Source organism: Vanellus vanellus, assembly GCF_965231255.1.
Source record: "Vanellus vanellus genome assembly, chromosome: 6".
Taxonomy (NCBI): Eukaryota; Metazoa; Chordata; class Aves; order Charadriiformes; family Charadriidae; genus Vanellus; species Vanellus vanellus.
In genome coordinates, this window is record NC_138911.1 from 58,000,528 (window position 1) to 58,014,191 (window position 13,664).

A 13,664-nucleotide genomic window follows, 5' to 3' on the forward strand; every position below is an offset into this window, starting at 1 on the left:
TGTGGTTGATGGCAGTTTAAGGTTTCTATATGCCTGGGCTGATGTGAAAGGAAGATCCTGTTTCCCTTTGTTGAATTCACTTACATGCACACCTACTCAACTTTCCACGGTTAAAAAAAAAAATAAAGCTTGAATGTGCAAAGCTAATCACAGGCATGGTTTTGCTGGATCAAAACCTAATTCTGTAACATCACCAAGGATAAAACCACATTTTTTCAATAGTACTTCTTGGCTAGACGGTCACTTACTTATTTCAACCTCTTGGGAGGGCTGCTAGTCACGACCCCTCTCTACTACAGAACAGATAATGCTGCACATACATTGAAATAAAACACTTCTTTGTGCAGTAAAGCATATGCTTGATAGAAACATCAAGTTTTCTGCACAAGTGAAAAATGATGCATCTTCCACGCATACAGATTCACAACAGCAGGGGTGGTAAGACTAAATGTCTCCCAAGGGTGACGAGGTGAGAAACAGATTGCTTCCACATTAATCAAATCCAGTCAATGCATCAAGTCTTAAAGTGCCTCTTCGACAGGAAACTCCCAGGAGACACAGTGGATGGTTTATTCAGGTGGGCTGCATACAATTGCAGATACAGCACCTCTGTATAACTAGATCTCAGACAAGCTTAGTGAGGTCTTTCTCATCCATCTCAAATTATTCCACAACTGCTATTTCTAATGTTCAAATATTTTAGGGGAAACATTTTACTTTTCCCTTATTCTGATTTCATCATTAGCAATCTACACATAGGAATGTGCAAGTACAAGCACAAAAAAAGTGGTAATTAAAGCCTTGAAGCCGGATGGCTTCACACAGTAAAGATCAAAAGTGCAGAAATTTCATTTCCCCCCATCTTCTCCCACCCCAAATCACCTCCATTACCTGAGTAATGTTCCTCTTGCCTTCTGTCCTCCTTGTTATTGGCATCATCTTCCCCCCACCAGGAGGGCTGTCCATAAAGAGGGGTGCGGTAAGTATTGGTTTCTAGGAAGAGGATAAGCAAATACTTTGACACAGAAAATACCAATTTACCAGGTTCACAGAAGCCAGCCACATGTCAAAAAAGGAAAAAAAAAGCAGGGTCAGATAAGATCATGTACCTGTTAAAATGCAGTTATAACAACAGCATATTATACATAATAATGAGTACTTTCAGGCTTTTCTGTTCTCTCCCCTTTTTTTCTTTTTCACATTCTGCTGCAAGATGCTGACTCCACCCCCCTTCACTGTCTTTCATAGCTGTGTCTCCTAAATTCCTAAATGTTTCTCCCTCTCTAGCCTCATTATTCACAGGAAGTGGAAGATTTTTGGCAGGACAGACTGCAAAACACCAACCACAAAATTGTCTGCAATTCACCTGCAATTCAGGTGAAAATCAGGCTTTTGTCCTGATCCTAACTGGGAAGACTTTAGCTCTGCCCTTTCTTGCCCGCCCCACCATGTACTTGGATGTTGTGAGGCCAGGGATTTTTTCAAACTATTCACCACTCCCACTCTAAGTGACACACATCCCACAACAGGAAATTCTTGAAGTATTACAAATTTAGGGAAAATGGTAAAACCATCTCCTTACGCATACGTGAAGAAGTAAACTCTTGCTTTCTAAAGCTTAAAGTAAACCAAGCGAATTCCAGAGTCACTGTAGGACAGAGGTTTTTCTCATGAAGAAGCTTCCTCTAGAAGAGCCAAACTTCTATCGTTTTCTCTGCTCAGTAAGCACTCACTGGAAGATCAGGACTTCACTGCAACAACTGGTACCCAAAGGAGCTGATCCACTCCTTCTTGTTTTGTCTCCCACAAAACAAGATTGTGTTTTGGCAGTGCCTTGGGCTGCTGCTGTTTATGCAACAAGTAAAAAGAATACACTTCAATTTAGCTGTGGTATAGTTATTATGTTTTTATAATAGTTTAAGAGAAGCAAATAAAGTAGCTTTTGTTCTTTCATCTAGAGGTGATAGAAACACAAGGATAGGTCAGGGGCTGAGGTTAAGCTCCAGCTCTGTTAGCTGCTTCTGCCTCTACCCGTAACAGCCGTCAGCACACGCTCTACCTGCCATGTCTTAAATCCTGGCTCCAGCTACAGAGCCAAAGCTGGGCTTCTACCCCCAGCTGCTGCTCGCTCAGCTTGTGGTTTTAAAGCCACACACTGCTCTGTATAAAGCAGCCCTCAAACAGCCGTGCAATTTTGCATTCCCTACTTTAATATAGACATGACAGAAAATACTCATTAGCATAAGGGAAATTAAGAGAGGAAGGGGAATGAAATAATTCTAAGAAAAAAAGAAGGTTGGATTTTATGCTGCCTTTTCTAAAGCTACACAGACCCAATGGCCACTACTTCAGATGTTTTTTTTTCTAGAATAGTTCCAGAGATATATAATCTCATACATTGACAGTCCACAGGCAAAAATTTTGCTTTACAGATGCAGCCTACAGGCCCTTTTCAAGAGATCTTCTTCGTGTTTCAAAATCAACCACGCTGCCTCCCTTCACACCGAGGATCAAAAGAGGCTGAAAGTATTACTCTCTGCCTAGAGTGCGTGGAAGATAAACTGTGTTCCCATTATGTAGGCGGCCTTTGAAAGTTCAAAGGAGGAAGCATTTCTCACCATGAATAAATTGGAATTGCCGAGCTATATGTTTCATAACTGAGGATGGGTAAACCACTCAAAGGAGAGGGGAAGGAAAAAAAAAAAAAAAAAGGAAAAACCTATTCACAAGCTTGTCAACTAACAGAGGCACCCAGATGTAGTGTTTGGTCTCTGCTAGACTGAGACCTTCTGTCGCACAGCCTAGCAGAAACCTACCACCCTCTCTTCATGCCGTGACTTGCCCACTGGACCCCAACCACGTGGGATCTGCTCCACCAATGTTCTTTTGGGCACATACTGCAATGGATTATCATGGTCTCAAGTCAGTATTGATCTTGGAGTTGGTGGCCAAGAGGCAGTCAGGGCTGGGAGAAGGAGAACAATACTTTGTGTGATGGGCAAATCTATTAACAACAGCCAGCTATGTCTGGGGGAACTCATGCCTAAAGGTCGACGGAGCACAGTGCAGGGCTCAAACCTGAAGAAACACAGATTTTGGACATTTGTCTCAAATTAATAAAATCAATTACGAAAGCTCATCGGTGGCTTATTTAAAGTTGCTGGTGGAACATATCCTGAGCATACTACCTTACAGAAGAAATGCAAAGACCATCTTGCACCCAACTCTTACACAAGCAGCATCTTTCCCAAGCATGGGTGCTGTTACAGCTTGCACCTTGCAAGGAGTTGCCTCATTACAGCTTGTATCTCCAGCACATCCCAGCCTCTCACAGGATCACAAAAGCCCCCTAGTCTAGAAGATTCTAGTTACCTGTTCCACGAAAATTTTGTTTCCAAAGGGGCAGAAGTGAGCTGAGAGAGCTCATTTCCATCCTGCAGGGCAGACTTCTTCCCAGAAGCTGTTCCAGCCCCAAGATCTGTGTCCCACCTGTATATTGAACACAGGAGCTACTGCCTTTGTCCCCCACGAGCTTTTCTACTACAGGGAAAAGACAGCTAGGGGAGCAAGTCAACCTTGGTCAGACTTTTTCTGTTGATGAGGAACCTTGGGATTGTAAGGAAAGCTGAAGAAAAAGAGGATTTATACAGAATAATAAGATAATAAGACAGCTCCTCTGCCTTCTCAAATTTCCCCCTCTACCCTATCGAGCCCTAATAGGTGCTTGGAATTCCCCAAATTCCCCCTCTGACAAAAGCTAGCACTGAGCCAAAACCCGAGGGCACAAGGAGCACCTACAGTGAGCGCATCAGGCTGGGCAGAGTGCACAGACCTGGGGCAACCAGTGTGGGAGCCGCTCTGTTGCACTCGCTGCATGGCAGCACAAGGTTCCTCCTGCCCCATGACAGAGCTCACACAGCCCCACCTGCAACGGTCTGGTACCGTCTGGGTAACACATCTGCTTACTTCTGTGGAGCTTTTTTTTTTTTTTCCTCCTCATTCCTTCCCTCTCCCAGCCTCCACGATAAACTGGAACTTCATTTTAAAGACTGCAAAAAGCACAGAGGGGAAGCCAAGGAGTCAGTATCTTGCTATTTGGGGACAGTTTCAATATTTTAAGAGCAATTAATGTTTCCACTGAGCCTTCATTTTAATTTGCATTTTGAATAAAATTATCAAGTGACACAGACACCCTCATTCTCAGCTACTGCTGCAAGCAGCGAGATCCTGAGCCAGAATAAAATTTCCCTGACTTCAGAAGAGCTACGTGAATTTGCTACCCTGCTCATGTCAGAAGACTCTGTCCCTTCTAATTTGCCAGCACAACCGATCCGACGCCTCTCCCCACTCCAGCTCTAACACAACAATATTGTATAAAAGGGGGGGGGGAGTGCGATAGGAAAGCAACTAAACCAGATGGCTGTGACAGAAGCGGGCCAGGGAGCAGCTACATATGCAGTTGCGCCAGGGGGCTTTGCTCTTCACCAGCTGGGATGCATTTTATGTAGCAACCCCAACCTGGACCTGCAGCACCCAAAGCGGCACGTCTGCCTGTGTCCCGAGACACACACACCACCCTGAAGCAACCGCCTGTCTATTACATTTTAGTGTAAAATGGAAGCTCTTGCAAGGGCAGAGAGACTCAGGGCTTGCCCGAGGCAGCGGTGAAGCAAGGAACACCAATGAAAACTAACTGCTCAGTCGCTTTAACGACATGAGACTTCCTCCAATTGATGGCAGCTCGTTACCACCTCTCTCCACTCAGTGCCAGGCTGCCCAGATGGTGCCAATTCATTTAGACATATTTCTTGGCTCATCAATTCAGGCAGACAGCCCGAAAACCACCCTTTTAGATAACTGAATTGAGGTCAGCACAGGCACTCAGCCAGATAAACACTGAGCTATCTGTGACGGTGTAATACAGGGAAGACCACTGACATGCACATGTTCTGTTCCTGGATTTCAGTCTTTGGGGCAGTCACTCAAAAGAAAAAATGAAGGCTATTTTAGTGCAGAACAAGTAAGGTTCATTTGTTTAACAAGTCTGACAACAACGTGACCAGTTAAATTAATACAGAACTATCGATCACCTGAAGGAGAGGCACCACAACAAAAGAAAGTGAGACATGTCAATACAAAGGATGAGTTTATGGAGAAGTGAATCAGACAGAACACCACAAGGGCAGGACCAAAAATACAGTTCAGGTGATGAAAGGGAAAGGAGAAAGCCTACATTAATGCTGCTTTCTATCAGTGAGTGGTCAGAAGAGCTTTCGTGACCAGTACACAGCTCCCACTGCAGAGGGGTCTGATTTCCTTTGAAGGTGTCCCCCTGTGGTCACGACGGGACTGAGGGCTGCGCTTCGCTCAGGTCCTCACAAAGCTTCAAACCATCATGAGAGAGACAGACAGCAATGACAAATTTCTTTGCTGACAGAAGCACATGCAGCTTTGAAGCTGTCTACAGCAAGTCATAACAAAAGCATGAGAAATCCAGCTTGCTTTAAGTCAAATAGGTTTTGATTCATTATTAATAACAATAACGTCCATCTTCAGAAGATGCAGAGTAGGCTTCTTACAGCAGAGGCCTTGAGGAAAAAAAAAAAGATGATCTAGCTATAACATTTTAAAATTAATTCCTTACATCTCTGCTTTTTAACGCCTTTCCAAAATAGAGAATTCAGACCTAGTAGGAATAACCATAAAGCAATTCTCTGACTCTTTGCTGCAGTATTTATTTCACATGTGCATAGCAAACCTAAGCCCTGGTCTGTTGTACGTGCTGTGAACATACACAGATCCCAGAGGCTTTCAAATCTGGCTGATAATCACAAATTTATTTGTAACAATTACATGGTCAAACCTTTAACATACTGCAGATACCACCACCCTAGCTCAGACAAAAAGCAGATACACCACCACCACTACCACTCCCCTAAATTAAAGGCTAGGGCAGAGCTGTGTGCCTAAACAGCTATTACCATGATCTCATGGGGAAAGCAGCCAAAGACCATGGAAACCACTCCACAACTAGGCACAACTCCCACTGCCTCTGTCCACACTGCCTGCTGACCTCAGCCCCGGACACCAACAAGACTTTCAAGTCAGCCACTCTGATGACAGGACTCCCTAATGACGCGGACACCAAAAGAAAGCCTATTTCATAAATCCCAGGAGAAGCTCAAGTCCTGCTCCTGCAGCCGGTGATGTCCATTTCAGCTAGACGCTGCGGGCAGCCTCCACCCCTGGAAACTCAGGCCTGCAGCAGTTATTCAGAAGTTAGTCAGCAGACTCAGCATGATCTAGTGCCATCAGCCTGTGAGGGCTTTAAAAAAAATAAATAAATAAAGATCAGCCCGAGGATTAACTATGTATTGAGAACAGAAGACCACAAAGTGGCTTATCTCATCCATTACCTCAACTCAGGTAGTAACAGATGGGGATTGTGACAGTCTTAAAATCTGCTCAGTTCAAGGCTGTACCTGGCCTCCTGATCATTTAAGGCTTTAACCACAAGAGCTGATGACTATTTTTAGCATCAACTAGCTAAACTGTGGGCACTTTTTTTATTCATATCCACATCCAGCCCACAGGGCTTACCAAGCTCCTTGCCTCAAACGTTTCAAAGAGACTGATGATTTCTGCTTACAGGCAACATACACCCAAAAGCTGCAAGTTCAACAGCATAAAGACTAAACGGCTGAGCTGTTTCCCATTCACTCTGCTGGATCTCTTTATCCTCAGCCCCTCACCTCCTCCCAATTCTAAGCAGCTCTAATTGTTCACATTGTTTTGTTAAACCTCTTTCCTGAAAGCTTGCATTCCCTCTGCCTCTTTTCCACCCGGGCCCTGGGAAGCGATCCTTCTAAAGGCTTTTGTCACCCCAGACCTTGTTTTAATTAGTCAATGCAAATTCCTAAATACCTATGGGCTTAGCAAAACAGCTCTCTCCCCAAAGTCTCTTTCTGCTGCCACTAAGCAAGCCCACTCCCCGTAAGAATACTACATTCTTCTTTCCACTAATCATTTTAAATTGCTGCCACTCCTCCGAGCAACCAAGGAAAAACTGTGCATGTGTGCAGCTGAAGACAAGGTGAATTAGTCACATCGCAGATGAAAAAGGCATCCACTGATCATTCTGCTCACGCGACAGAGATGCTTTTTGGAGAGTAAGACGCTGATTTAATGCTCAGACTCCCTCTCTTGCTTCCACAGGCTTCAGTCCAACACAGCAAAATACTTCCAACAAAAAGTCCTGAATTCCTCCATCTTTCAGTGGGGTTAGGGGCACCTCACAGTTTGTTTTCTTTATATCTGTCCATCAGTCCCACTGCACATGACATACTTCAGCACTGGCCCCCAATAAGTACTCACAGCCCTTTTTGCCTTAGACCTACAGTCTGTGCCTGTTAACGATGACAGAACATAATGCAGGTCTGCAAACCACATGATAAGAGAAATGGGTCACCTTGCTGAAGAGTCACTCAACATTCTGACTTTGAAGATGTTCCAAATATCAACCGCTTATGCTATGTAGGTTAAAACCAATCAATGTGTATTTTCGAAGGTGGCAAGAATAAAAATGAGAATGCATCATGCAATCAGGCAGCAAGCACAAACTGGTTCCAGTTACCGGCAATGCTTTTCAAGAACCCCTACACCCCTTGCAATGCAGCCGGAGAGCTCTCCCCCCAGTGAGGTTCACCTCTCCTCACCCTCTGCGGTGTCATGGTTAATTATCACCAACTTCATCCCTTTAACTGCACGTTTGCGAGGCAAAGTCACAAATACCGCACCCACGGGGGAGGGCAACACACAGACACAGCTAAAGCAAAACAAAGAAAGGTTTTGCGGTGCAGAAAATAGGAGTCGGGCACACGGGTGCATGTGCGTGTGCTTCCATGCACAGCTGGAGGCAACAACGAGACCAGGGAGAAAAACTACACTGTTTTAGTACACTGTGTCAGCTTAGAGGGATTTTCATAAAGACAATACATGGGAGATTAAGGTCAGCCAACCCACTCCAATTAGTTATCAGGAAACCTTAACAGATTTACCCAGAGTTGTACACGCTTCTAGAAAGCTGCTGTACGTATCTCTAGGTCACCTCACCCAAGATGCTCTCTCACTCTTTTACTTGCCCATCCTCTTCCCTCCACTCACCTCCCTGCTCTTTCCTCCAACAGACCCAGTGGGCAGTCTCTCTGCTAACCCTAAAGCTTTCCAATTGCTCTGCCATCCTGGTACCAGAAGACCATCCCATCACTGGGATGCTTTAAAACTGTATTTGTTCCTCCCGTGCATCATCAAGATCTAGAAGGCAACCAACTGATACCCAAGCACAACTGGGGAGGGACCTGCCAGGTCAGTACATACAGGGGGTAGGAAGCTGGGTGAGATGGGAGAGACAAGACTGCTGGGAAGGTCTTGGCCCATCATGATGGGGAATGGGGAGGAAACAAGTTTAACAAAGGGTCTTTAAAAAAAGGTAGCAGTGGATAAAGAAATGGAGAACAGAAGGGCTTTTTCCAATGGAAAAGGTTTGGAGCTGAAGAACAGTGAACCTGAAGCAAATGTCTCCCTGTTTGGCAGTCAGTTTGAACCCCACATATTGGCACATCAAGAAATATAATCATTTAAAACCATACAGGGCTTTTGGAAAGAAATGGCTTGTTGCTTCTTTGCCTGCCTTCCTGCCAGCAGCACACCGCAGCAGCCATACATTTTCTACTCTGAGTCACCGTCTCTGTTCAAACACCAGCTTATGATTAGGAAATTAAAAATAGACCATACAGGTGCCAAAGAACTTCCCAAACCTGCTCAGCCTACAGGTTCTCCAGCACACACATAGCGACATGGCATGTGTAAGCCATCATGCCAGCCGATTTTTTTTGAGTCTGAATCTCCAAAAACCAAGAGTCTGGAATACACAGGTTTAGAAAGATGACCCTTCTGGAACTGCTCGTAGACACAGCCCACAACACTGTACTGTCAGAATCCTGACCCAGTGCAGGGCTCAAGCTGCACTTTGTTCTGAATCTTGATTAACTGGTTCCTGACCCAGTACCTGTAATTGCTTTCCTCTCTCCTTTCTCCAGCTTTGCTTGCGGGGACTCAGCATAGACACCATGCTCCATGGCCTGCTCCGCCCTCTTCATTGCCGTGCCTTTGTAATTCATCTGAAGTTGGCTGGTGTACTTCTCATGCTGCAGAGACACAAGGAACAGTTGCAGGGTGCCCATTCAATCCATGTGCCAGCCCGTGGAAAAGATAGACCACCCTCCCCCACAAACAGATCACGTAAAGGGAAATACTGCAGCTATGTTCTGCACTAAAAAGAAAGCACACCTGAGTAGACCCTACAGAACAGCAGAAAAGCCAGCTGAGAGGCTTTCAAATACCCCACTTGGAAGACATTACATGATAATTGTAGTCCATGAGAAGGTCATTGTGACTTAGCTCTGCAAAACAGCTAATTAGGAAACCCTTTAAAGAATAAACTAAGAAGAATCAGAACTTAGGCCATTTTCCATTCAAGATTCGAACCCTGAAATCCCCTTTGTTCTTAAAGCAATATCATAAATTCTTTCAGGGCGCTCATCTGCATTATCTCAGTTTTTCAGCAAAGGCAATTAAAATATATTTTAATTATTTCTCTCCAAACCCTCTCTCCAGCTCGGAAAGTGATTCTGCCTTAAAACAGGCTCCACATGAAAATAGTAAATGAGCTATTTAAAAGTCGGTTTATTACAAGTAAATTAATAAAGGGGTGTAACCATCCAGATTACCCCTGAGTAAGTTCAATGAATCATTTACCCAATTCTAGCTGTTACATTTCCGAGCCTCTCAAAGTCCTAAACATGGAACAAGGGCCAAGAAGAAAGTATCTGCTAGCCAAGAGGTGATGCTTGGCACTGATAGCCCAGTCCCTAGCTGAACATGCCAGCTTTCTTGCCTAGAGGGGGTTGCTTTTCTGCCTTAGATAAAAGGATGCTTGAATATTTCGTACCTGCTGCTGAAGTCTTTGTTTAAAAAACACCTCACTCATAAGAGGACTGCTCAGTAAGTAAAAATTGGGAGCTTGAAGGCAAAAATGAGATGATATACAGGAATAAATTAAGCAAACTTTACCCTGTTGGAGGAAGTGTCATGGAGCTGGCCTAAGTCACCATCCTCAGGAAAAGTCACCTGTGCTCCACTTCAGCAAGGGAACAAGTTCTGCTGTGCTTCACCCACAAGTTAATGTGCTGACTGTTCTTTAATACATTACACCTCTAGTAACCTTTTTTGTTGGCAGTCATGAAATAATAAATAATTTCATCTACATGTTAGCACAGGGATAAAGATCAGAGCTGAGATAACTGGGAAATGTCTCTCTCCTCAAAGCAAGGTTTTATTAAGCCCCAATCCAAGGAGAGCCTCATGTTGTGGAACATTTCATTGCTGTCAAGAGTATTTTAATATTTCAGTCTGGTTGACCATTACTAGAGCACTTTAAAAAAAAATTAAAAATGGACCTACACCCCAACACCCTTACCTTTAATGCTTCTTCTGGGACTTTGTGTTGAATTTGTTCCAGGACATACATGTTCGAATGTACAGCGCTCGTTAAGGAAACTGCAAAGGAACTGGATGGACAGAGAAATCTAGCACTTAGTCACAGAAAGAAAACAAGATCATAAACCCAAAGAAGCTGGGTATTAAAAGCTGACTGCACTGTATCCCACCATAGTATTTGTTGTGCATGTTTTGCAAGAGTGTGCAATCCCATCTGCTGGCCAGACCCCATGCCAACTGAAGGGCAAGGCAAGGGGAGCAGGGCAGGAGAAGCTTGGGGGAGCACTAGCAGCTCAGTGCAGGACCCAGGGGAGTAACCAGAGCCCTGACTCAACTCACACCCCACTCCTCTCCAGCCAGCTGGCAGCTCCAAGCTGACCATTCTCTCCCCATGGTATCCTGGCCAAGATGGGACACGGGAACAGTAGAGTTTAGCTCCCCGTAGGGATGTCTGGGACTATGGTGCTCGCTTGTCCTGACAAAGCCTTTCAGCCACTCCAGTTTCCTGGATGAAAAGTAAATCAGGTCATGAGCTGCCATGACCTCCTAGGAAGGGAGGCATTCAACATGGTTGAGCCTAGGCAATAATCCTCAGCAATGCCACATTAAAAAAAAAAAAAAAAAAAAAAAAAAAAAAAAAAAAAAAGAGGAAGCATCTGGCAATGTCATCACGAACAGTCCAATCAGCACAGCACAGAGCAAAGGGGAGGAAAAAGGAAAGATGGAAAATGTTAGACTAAAAATAAACCAAGTGATACTGGCATAGCAGGGAATCTCTGCACAGTCTGCAAGTGAAACTGTAAATGGAAGAGAGACAAACACTCTTATGCAAGAGTGCATAGCTGACCCGGAGACCTCAGGAGATGCTGCCATCCACACCGAGCTGAACGTGGTATGCACAGAAAGCACTGCTAAAGAGAGTTGCACTGAAGCAATAAAGGAGAGGAAGAGATTGTAACTGCCATAGAGTCATCTTTTTACTTCAGTGTAGTTGCTAAAACCTACATTCTTTAAAGTTTTCCTGTTGAGGGCAATAAATTCTACAATTCATAAATGCAATCATTCATTTCACATGAATATCCATGTAAGGGCTGTAGGACTAAACACTTCAACTTGGCTGCTTAGTGCTCAGAATTGCTTTCTATAAAATGTCTAAACCTGTATCGCAGCCATTAAAACCTACCCACGCTGTAGGCACTGGCTTATGTCTTCACTAGACTGCAGTTCACAGCAAATCTTCAACGAGTTCCCCCACACATCCAGAGACCAGAAGACACATGACCAGATACATCAAAAAAATACTAGCCAAGTTGCAAAGTCAAGAAAAGCTAGAACTGAGGTTGCCTATGGGACTGTAACAGGCTTCTGCACATGTGCACTGAGATGCCACCTTTAATGACACGATCCCACATGACAGTCCTCTTTTATTGGGCAGCACGCAGTAAGGAGCTGCTCAGTACTTTTCACCCTCCATGTATGCCTGAACCTGCATCAACTGCAATCTGTTCAAATACTGATCATCTTTTAAAAAAAAAAAAAAAAAAAATTCAGTAACTGCCTCCCTTAAAAAAAAAAAAAAGAAATACCACTGTGAAGCAAGGATTTATTTCTAAAATGGCAAGAGACAGAGCGAGACCGAGACCAAAAGTATGATCTTACCACAAGGCCTAGAAAACAGTCTTTTCCAGCAGATCCAGGATTGCACACACATCACTTTAAGCACCCCTGTTACAACAGGGCGTGCTCCTGCACTGTCACTGCCTAGAACCGAGGTACCTAGATCCGTGGAAGACCAGGGAGGCTCAGCCTCTCCTCACCGCTTCAGCTCTCTGGGCTCCAGCAAGGTTTAGAGCATTTCAAGGGCTACAGCATGGCCATGCACAAACTGATTATCATGGGGACAGCGAAAGGCGCAAGAGTGTGGCCTTGGGGTCAAGGACACACATGAGTTTTCCAGCCAAACACTTCCTCCCCTCGCAATGGTGAAACATAGTCTCTGCCTCTATTCTCAGAAACGTCTGGATTTTTTTAACTGAAATTTCCGCACAAAAATAAAACGGGGAGACAACACTTGCTACTTCTAAATTCAGCATGAGTGAGTAAAGTTTGGCAGATAGAAGCAACAGAAAAAAAGTGAAAAAAAAAATATTAGATTACATTAAAAGGCAGCAATAGGAGCCTCTACTTACCACTGTTGCTCTGCAGGCTCAGAAGGGCATTCCAACATCTACACTTACAGCCAGTCATACACTCCCATCAGGACAAAAAGGGATGAAGGCAAAGGTTTAGCAGACACTAGCAGGATTTGCAACTCTGTAAACAAAGCAGTAACTGCAGCCTAGCCTCCCTCAACAGAGGTGAAATTTGCTATTGCTAAAGAAAGATTTACTCTTGCATTTTGTGGCAGAAGCAATTTGCGCAGGCAAACTTCAATCGATTCAGAGTCATGTGTCTGACCACAAGCCCCAAAGCTAAATGTTTAAGGCTGAAGACCTGCAAATTGTCTGAAAGCAAGCATTTGGGTGAAATGATTACCAAAAACACAGAAGTTGGATGAAAAAAAAAATAGGAAGATGTTAGTTCATACAAAAGCATATTAAATATGTTTGCTGCCTGGCTGGTACTACCTACAGTTGCCACCCAAAAAAAGAGAAAAAATGCAACCCTTCCTTAAAAAGAGACTGAAGAGGCACCTCCACAGTCACTACTGCCACTGCAGGGCCTGATTCAAATTCCAAAGAAGGTAGCAGGCATCATGATTAATATGCTCTGAATCAGGTCCATGGTGAAGAAACAAAAGTTTATGAGCCATCCAAAGGCTCCAGGAGGCAAAACAAACACCCTTATTCATTAGTCACAATTAGCACTGTTAACTCTCCATGCAGCAAACACCACAATACCCAATCAAAGACCGCATCCCACTCCCTCTTCAGACAAGAAGGATATCATATCCAAAGCGAATGACATCATTCAGTTTTAGGGTGATGTATTTCTGGTCAGGAATCCTCACGTCATTGACGAACGTCTGCAGGAAAGAAGCACAGGAATGGTTTTTGACTTGAGGGTATCAAGGTGATGCATCTCAAATGGACAGGGCTCCTGGAGGG

The 13,664-nt window shown here is 44.2% G+C and overlaps 1 protein-coding gene across 1 annotated transcript in view; it reads right to left on the reverse strand.

Moving 5' to 3' along the window:
- CEP170B (centrosomal protein 170B) overlaps nucleotides 1-13,664 on the reverse strand; it is a gene marked incomplete at its 5' end in the record, with an annotated part of 55,117 nt that overhangs the window by 26,370 nt on the left and 15,083 nt on the right. Inside the window, 4 exons of the mRNA XM_082485451.1 lie at nucleotides 892-993; nucleotides 9,068-9,206; nucleotides 10,538-10,617; nucleotides 13,504-13,582. Of these exons, the coding sequence (XP_082341577.1) occupies nucleotides 892-993; nucleotides 9,068-9,206; nucleotides 10,538-10,617; nucleotides 13,504-13,582 (400 nt within the window). The remainder of the gene's footprint in view (nucleotides 1-891; nucleotides 994-9,067; nucleotides 9,207-10,537; nucleotides 10,618-13,503; nucleotides 13,583-13,664) is intronic.